General features: G+C 44.0%; 1 protein-coding gene across 1 annotated transcript; it reads right to left on the bottom strand.

Annotated features, from left to right (window-relative positions):
- Nucleotides 1-4,027: 4,027 nt before the first annotated feature.
- CRYAA (crystallin alpha A) lies at nucleotides 4,028-7,881 on the bottom strand. The gene is made up of 3 exons (XM_005310965.4): nucleotides 7,474-7,881; nucleotides 6,189-6,311; nucleotides 4,028-5,043 (listed from the first exon to the last, which is right to left on the bottom strand). The coding sequence occupies exons 1-3, from the start codon at nucleotides 7,660-7,662 to the stop codon at nucleotides 4,834-4,836; spliced, it is 522 nt and encodes a 173-aa protein (XP_005311022.1). The 5' UTR covers nucleotides 7,663-7,881; the 3' UTR covers nucleotides 4,028-4,833.
- Between the last annotated feature and the right edge of the window lie 453 nt (nucleotides 7,882-8,334).

Below are 8,334 nucleotides of genomic sequence, written 5' to 3'. Positions count from 1 at the left end.
AGAGCTGGAGAATATTATATAAACTATTGTAGAAGGGCCCAGGACAAGTTAACTAAATCTACTGATTTTCAAAGCTATCCCTAAAGTAAAGGCAGAGACCTTGGCTCATTTATGATGTCAGATGTCTATACTATTTGATTGAGTGGTATTTTACTCTTTACTTGGAGATCAAATTATAAAGGTTAAAAGATTCTCTGACTTAGGTCTACAAGATTGTGTGTCGGTAGCATTTACAAATTGGTGAGCAGTTAAGAAGATCTTCAGTTAAGGTATAAGAGATCTTCTTAGTTTTAGAGGACATAAAACCCCAACTTTTATGGGATGTACTGTCTCCAATGAAAGATTAAAATAGCTGCTTCCAGGTGGGAAAGATCGAATGATATAGGATTTAGCCATTTGGGCTAGATATTTGAAAAATCATGAGTGAGTCATTGTGACTCTTAGTATGTGGGCATGTGAAAAGACTATTACTTTTAAAGGCTGGAAGAGTCATGAAGTAACAGTTTGATAGATTCATTACTCCAGCAAGATACAGTTGGTGCGGGCTGGGAAGAGGGCCAGTTACACCTACCTCTTTCACTGGCTATCCCAGCTCCAGCTCTAGCATAAGTTAGAACTGCTTAGAGGCTACCCTAATTTACACCCGCTGGCTATGGTGGTCCTGCACCCATAGACAACCATCAGAATGCCACCACAGACACACCTCCTCCAACACTGAGGTGGGGGAAGTTGGTGCAGGAACTGCCCATACCACTTTACACCAGTAAAGCGCTCTTCTCCACTGGGGGGATTCTCAGCTGGCCAGATTACCTCCCTTTCTGCCACTGAAGTCACGCAGAGTGGCTGGAGCAGGAATAGTGAACCTGGCCTCTGCTCACCTGCCCATGCAAATTTGCACAACTAATTACACTAGCAAGTAGGCATTTGTTGTGCCTCCATTTGGCAGGTCAGCTTGAGTAACGCGTCCTCTCAGGAATGAGCTGTGAACACATCACAGGCCAGCTTCTCAGGTGCGCCTGAGCTGCACATGAGGAGGGGAGCGTAGTTGGCTTTCTATTACCTTTATACACCCCCACACTAGTGCTGAGGGCAGCAGGGGCCAGTTCAGCTCCAAGTCCAAGTTAGGGTAGCCTCAGGACAGTGGAAGTAGTGGCTTCCAATTGATCACTCTAATATAGGCCTCATGTTGTTATAAGCTTGTTTTTTCCAGGAAACGTTCATTCACGTCTTCCTCCGTCAAGAATAAAATTCAGCAAACTCTTCATTTAAAAAAGGAAATGAAAAAAGCCCTTAGACTCGCTCAATAATTAATGAAATAAAAAACCAAGTGAGTAAAAGCAAAGGACAATAAAATCCATGACACCCCATCACGTATGAATTACAGAACGTTCACACCTCTGCCTTCCTCATTTGCCTCCTGCACCCCTTGTAGCTCCCCCTTGCTTTTCCCACCCCCAACACCCTCACTTGCCCCTCACAGACGGACAGCAGCATACCTTTAAGGCACTGGGCACAGTGCTGCTTTGGGTGTCAGTCTCAGCTTCTTTCCTCCCTCCACCGCTTGGGGCCTAGACCACTGCAGGGGAAGGGGTTCACCTCAGGCACAGCTCATAGGGCAGTATAAGAAGATGGTTCCTCTCTCCTCAGATGCTTAGCAGGTGGTTTTAGTGGCAGCAGATTTCAGGCTGCTTCGGGCCACGCTACACATGCAACAGCTCCTCCCTGCTTGTCAGGCAAGTGTCACTATGCCCACCCTGGGCAGGGCCGGCTCCAGGGTTTTGGCTGCCCCAAGCAGCCAAAAAAAAAAAAAAAAGCCGCGATCACGATCTGCGGTGGCAATTCGGCGGGAGGTCCTTCGCTCCGAGCCGGAATGAGGGACCATCTGCCGAATTGCCACCAAATAGCTGGACGTGCCGCCCCTCTCCGGAGTGGCCGCCCCAAGCATCTACTTGACAAGCTGGTGCCTGGAGCCGGCCCTGACCCTGGGAATGTGCCAGGCACACTGCTCCCTCCTCCTCTTCCTCTGTCTTTATCACCTGAGTCTTCCCTGTCTGCAGCCACAAGTGTGAATCAGCCACCTGTGAAGATGGAGACAGCACAGAGAGTCAACATCAGCTTGAATGTGAGCTGTACTGTGAAATGCAGTTCTGTGAGAGGGCTGGCTTGGCTCATGTCAAACACAAAGCTAGTGTAGAGGACCCAATTCGGCTGTCATTTACACCAATGTAAACCCAGAGCAATGCCAGGGGATTCAGTTGAGTTACTCTGCTTTTAACTTCAGTGTAACTGAGAACAGATTTTGGCCATGAATTAAAACAGGAGGTGAAGCAAATACCGTTCTTTTTATGTGATTGACCCAGCAAGATGCAGAGTGCTCCTGTGAGATGCTGAGTGCTCTCAGCACACGCAGATTTCAACAGGAGTTGAGGGTGCTCAGTATCTTTCTGTATTGATCCCAATAGCAAATTCATTGTCTCCATCTGTACTTTATTTTGTCTTATGATGGATTATTACTATTATGTATAGTACAGTAGCACCTATCAGCCCCAAATGATATCAAAGGCCCCCATTGTGCTGGGCACTGTACAAACTTATGCAGAGCATCTCTGCCCCAAGGAGCTTACAAACTAAATATTCAAGGCAGATAAAGGGTGGGAGAGGAATCACAAGCACAGAGAGGGGTGGCGAGTTGCCAAGGCTCTTCTGATGGCACCTGATTAACAGCTGAAGTTCTCCTCCTCACCCCCTACCCAAACTCCTGGTTTTAGGGACTAGGTGCAGTCGGAGGAAGTTAATCTCACACATACCAAAAGAGAGAACAATTGTTTTGTTACCAAGTGAACCACAGTGGAGAGGAAGAGTCTGGTGAGCATTTCTGTCTGGCAAAGCCTGATCTTGAGCTAGCACTCTTTTTGAAGTGCTCTACCACTTCCTTTGTAGGAATAGAACAGCAGTTCTCAAACTGTGGGTCGGGACCTCAAAGTGGGTCACAACCCCATTTTAATGGGGTCGCCAGGGCTGGCGTTAGACTTGCTGGGGCCCAGGACCAAAACCCAAGCCCGAGAGCTTCAGTCCTGGGCAGCAGGGCTCAAGGTTACAGGTCTCCCGCCTAGGGCTGAAGCCCTTGGCCTTCAGCTTTGCCCCCTCACCCCCACCCAGAGCTGTGGGGCTCAGGCTTTGGCTTTGGCTCCTAACCCTAGCAACTGGGATTGGGCAGGCTCACACTGCGATCCCCCATCCTGGGGTCATGTAGTAATTGTTGTTGTCAGAAAGGTGTCATGAGGCAATGAAGTTTGAGACCCCTGGAATAGAAGGATGATCTTCCCAGAGGACTGTGCGCTTGATGTGCTCTTGAATCTGCTTTGTTGTATATAGATCTTTGAATATTACCACCAAGCATTAATAGGTCTAATATCTAAGTAGACTCTTGACATCTACTATCCCTAGTTATGCGGGACTATCCCTATATATGAGCAAAAACGTTCCTGATTTTTCCATTATAAAGGTTCACCTGGTGCTGCAGGTCTCAGACTTTCAGATCCAGTGTATCACATCTAAAACTCAAAGTACTTTGTGCATTAAATTTGTGATTTTAATACTTAGCAGTTATAATAGATTTTTATCCTGACGCTGTAAAAAAAACCCCACATCTCAACTGACTGCAGCCTGCATCCCACTAGCGGTATATGTACGCTGATTGGAGAACTGTTGACCTAATGCATTTTAATTGTGGGGAGAGTTAAAAGGGAATGTATCTATGTTTGCTCACAACAATATTTAATCAAAGCTTTGGAATGTTATCCGCTATATTTTATTACATAAAAAAGGTCTTCATTGTCGTCTCTATTGAGGCAACTGAATTAAATATCTGGGGGGGTAAATAGAGAAAAACAGGAGAGTGTAAGAATTGGTCTTTTGTTGATATTTCTGTTTGGAGTGAACACGTATTCTGAACAGAGATAGACAGTGGGTGACATTTTAACTACAAAGACCTTGGAAGGAAATAAATAAGCAAAATGCCAATTGCTCGTTTCACATTTTCTTTATTGACTGCCAGTGACTGAGTTCTCAGATTGTGTGTCAGATATCATTAGAACAGTTGGAGCTATATTAGAATTACAGCAAGATTAACAAAGATGGTGTGCTACATGCAGGCTGGGGAGAGCTCGGTAGGGATTTGAAGCCTCAGCACAATGATGGACCCCTCCCCAAAGGGTCTACAAACACATTGGAAAGACGTGCTTGTCCTTGCATCAGTTGTCACTAATGGAAGATGACTCTGCAGTGGTGTAAACAGATACACTTAAAGACTTTGTTGAAAAAATGTTGCAACGCCCAAACATTACACACTGTTGTTCTCGCTTTTGTTCTAAGAAACTCGTGGCACATTCATTGCAAGTGCACAGTCTCTCAGGGTTTTTTCACAGTAATCAGCTTAGCTCCGACTTTCTCTAGCCTTCTTTAGGCTAGAGCAGGTCTGCTGGGCTTTTCACCATACAAGCCTTGTGCTAATGATGGGTGTGTTGGGAGCTAATGTTAATTGTGCACTCATTCATATTTGGTAGATGTTACCAAAATCCAGGACAGTTTAAAGACCTTTTCAGCAAATACATCAGTTTGGCAGCACACTTGTTTCATGTCATCCTGACATCACAATGTTTAGGCTTAAGCTTCAAAGTCCACTAGCTTCTCACCCAGCCCCTCAGTCATCCAAGAAAAATTTAAAACAAAAAATAACCCCCTCTAGATATTCACTGGTACCTATGTAATGACTCTGTGAATGAGACCTGCGAATGGTGACAGACGCCTGGATGCTTCATCAGCAGGATCAGCCTAAGAAGAAGGAGCCGAGGCGGGCTTCTCCTCTCGGGATACAGGAATGGGTCTCTCGCTATAGCTGGTGTCCATGTTGGACTGGACTTTTGGGCCAGAGAAAGTCAGCATGCCATCAGCAGACAGGGAGCAGGTGATGGCAGATTGGTCCACGTTGGAAGGCAGGCGGTATCTGCGGTGGAATTCGCGGGAAATGTAGCCATGATCGTCCTGACAACAGACAGAGGGAACAGATGGCTCGGTCAGAAACGGTGCCTGGTGTGACTTGAGGCACACCCCGTAGCATGTTTTAATCTACATCACCAGAGTGTGACTTCATGTTTACATTGAATTCCAAACAGTTATTTCAAAGTCACTGTCTCAGGCAGGGCTATGAATGTATATGCATTTTATTCTACACCACAATTTATTAGGGACAAATCCTGCCTTGGCTGATATCCTGTGCAACAACACTCAGGCCAACTGAGCTACAAAGGGTGTCAATCAGAGCAGAATTTGGCCCTTACCACACGATGCTGGGCATGACTGTCAGCGGCACTGAGCACCTGCAGCTCCCACTTATTTCAGTTGAAGTTGTAGGTGCTCAGCGCTCTGAAAATCGATGCCTATATTTCAGTATGTTGGAACCATCATTGAATGAAACAAGAGGCTGTAATCCTGGCTCCTCTGATGCTGTTGGCTGAAAGAATGAGAAATAAAAAGAAAGATTGACATTAAAGTGGCTTTTTTCTCCCTTTATGGCAAACTAGCATCAAATGCAAATACTGATTGGGCTCTTAAGTTTTGTTTTCCCAACAAGTGTCTTCATGGATGAGAAGAGTTTGTGCCCCCTCCTCTCTCCTGCCACTGGTATTATTATTATTATTATTCACACTTCAATCCTCGCTTGAATTCCCATGTCATATGTGCTCAGTTTCCACGCCTTAGGCCCTTTGTTGTTTTGGTTTTGTTTGTTTTGCTCTTCTCGTCCAACCCAGCATATGAAAACTCGGCTTTCCACAAGTAATCCTGGATTATGGAAACTCAGTCATTCGTTGACAGCTTCAAATAACATTCTTTTTCTAGTCAGATGTTATTACTGAACAGTGCATATTGTCATCTGACTGTTATGGAGCATGATTGAAAATAAACAACAGACAAATTTTCTCATTATTATCAGAAATCAGGTTTGATCTTTGCCAGAGCCGGGAACCTACATTTAGTGACTTGGGTTTAACCTTTGAAAAATAATTCTGAAAAAAGTAGAGAACATTATTCTTCCCCTTTGTACTTCCCCAACTGAGGAACACCTTAAAGTCAGAAAGAGAAAAGAGCAGGATAATTCCCCTCCAAAGTTGCATGCTTTTTCTGCTTACCTGTCTCTCATTGTGCTTGCCATGGATTTCCACAAAGTCATCCATAATCTTCACACTCAGATCTTCGGGAGAGAAGTGTTTTACATCCAGGAGGATTGTAAACTTGTCCCGGTCAGACCTCACCTGCAATTAATATAGAAATAAAATTAAACAATAATTTGTTGAGTCAAAAACAAAGTAATTCTCAGTCTCAGCCTGAGCATGATTGTCTCAGAAGTGATTTAAGAAGGCTAGAGAATGGTTATGGGCCTGATCCAAAGCCCACTGAAGTCAATAGGGTTCTCCAATAAAGTAAATGTGCTTTGGCTAAGGCCCTGTAATTGCAAGGCTGGTAGAATTCTAAGACATCCTTATTGCTCCTTGAGTTTGCATCCCTTCACATTGCTCTCATTGTGTCACTCTATCACTCGACTATTTTTCAGAATCTATCATTAGAGATTTATTGGACATTTGGGTTGTGCTCAGCAGCTAGTGGTGAAATTATATCAGTTATGCAGCTTCACCTGTTTTGTTAAGCTAGCACTTTTGCTTTTTACTCTCTCTTTTAAACCACACTTTCTCCGCAAAGCTGCATGAATTCAGGAAGAAAGTGTGATCTGCAGTTTTGTGGACTGGCTTGTAAGTCTAATAAAATTCTTGCAGCTCTAGTTCTGCTGGGCTTCTGCTAGATTTTTGGAGGAAACCTTGGGAAGGTTAGTAGAATGCAGAAAGCACAAACATCTGTGCTCGCTTTGACATTTCAGATCTGACTGTTTTGAATACAGCCCAACGTACAAAATGTTCATTTTGCATATAGTCTTTGGAGAACTGTTCTTGGGATTTCCAGTATGGGATTGTAACACGGAGGTCATGAGATGGCGAAAAAAAGAAAAGAAAGGAGAATGTTCATGCTCAAGATTGAATTTATACCTGGAGTCCCATCCCCAACAAAAGTAAGCTGAATATGAATGTTCATGTAACAGAGGAAGCTTTGTTTTTTTCCCCAGCACACGGCAAACTGCTGGCAGGGTCATAAAGTGATCTTTTTACAGTATTGTAAAAAAACTATAGGTCAAATCTATTTCTTAAAGGGAAAAAATTATTTCCTTTGCTAAGATTTCCTGTGATAATTTTCTGTGATGGTCAGGTGGGCTTAGTGTTTTGCAGGAAACCTGCTAGTTTTCCTGCACCTGTTCACATCAGAGCCAATTGACATAATCTAATTGAATCAAGGAAAGTAGCAGGTGGTTGTTACTATTAATGAATTGGCAGCAGAGGTAAATTGTATTCAGTAAAGGAGTCTTACCTCTGAAATGCCTGATTCCAGAACGGTGCGGAAGAGAGAGTGCCTGTAATAGGGGCTGATGGTGGAAGAGAACAAAGGCAGGAGATCATAATCGAAAAGACCCTCTCCGAAATACTGGTCAAACAAACGGCTTGGAAATAAGGGTCCAAGAGCTCGTTTGAACCAGGGGTGCTGGATGGTAATGTCCATGTTTTCTGCTTCTGCAAGTTCGACGGTAGAGAGAAGACAGTGCAGTCTCTGGGGACAGTGATGTCTTTGCTGGACTGCACAGTGGAGACTCAGAAAGCCTCCCTCTTTATATACTACTTTCACAGAATAAAGGCATTAGTGGGATTTCTCTGGAAAGACATGATCTCATGATTAAGGCAATCTGGTCAGCAGAAATGCAGAGGCTGACCTGAGAATGACAGTCTGGTTAGAATCAGTGCCAGATATCTGTGGACAGTAGCTACTTTCCAGCATGCTATGCTATCTGGGGCTACCTCTACCCAGAGAGAAAACAGCCTCTAGCTTTTAACATAGACAAGCAATTCAAACAGGACTTTTTAATTTAATTTCTTGTGGGAATTTTCTAAAGGTCTCTATAGTTACTCTAGCTAGCTTTGATCTAGCTAGATCAGCGCCAGCTCAGGTATGCCTACACATGCTGCAATCATACTTCCCAACTGTGGAGTAGACATCCCTTAAGTGTATTCAGTGGGACTTGTTTCTTGCCATCAGGTTTATGGGTATCGGTGTGTGTATTCAATATGAGAACTGGTTGGAATATGGTAAATATTTTTCTTTCATTTTGTTTCTTTATTTAGGGTACACACATTTCTAAGGAGCCTTGTGGTGTTCAATTAGACTGTTTGTGGGACA

Source organism: Chrysemys picta, chromosome 1 (genome assembly GCF_011386835.1).
Source record: "Chrysemys picta bellii isolate R12L10 chromosome 1, ASM1138683v2, whole genome shotgun sequence".
NCBI classification, from domain to species: Eukaryota; Metazoa; Chordata; order Testudines; family Emydidae; genus Chrysemys; species Chrysemys picta.
This window is presented reverse-complemented; position numbering and strand designations above follow the sequence as displayed.

What these genes read in the sequence shown, in the direction of transcription:
- CRYAA (XM_005310965.4), bottom strand. Translation starts at nt 7,662, where the DNA reads ATGGACATTACCATCCAGCACCCCTGGTTCAAACGAGCTCTTGGACCC. An exon ending in TGGAATCAGGCATTTCAGAG is followed by an intron (nt 6,312 to 7,473) that starts GTAAGACTCCTT and finishes TATTAATTGCAG; the next exon opens with GTGAGGTCTGACCGGGACAA. An exon ending in GCAAGCACAATGAGAGACAG is followed by an intron (nt 5,044 to 6,188) that starts GTAAGCAGAAAA and finishes GTCTGTTGTCAG; the next exon opens with GACGATCATGGCTACATTTC.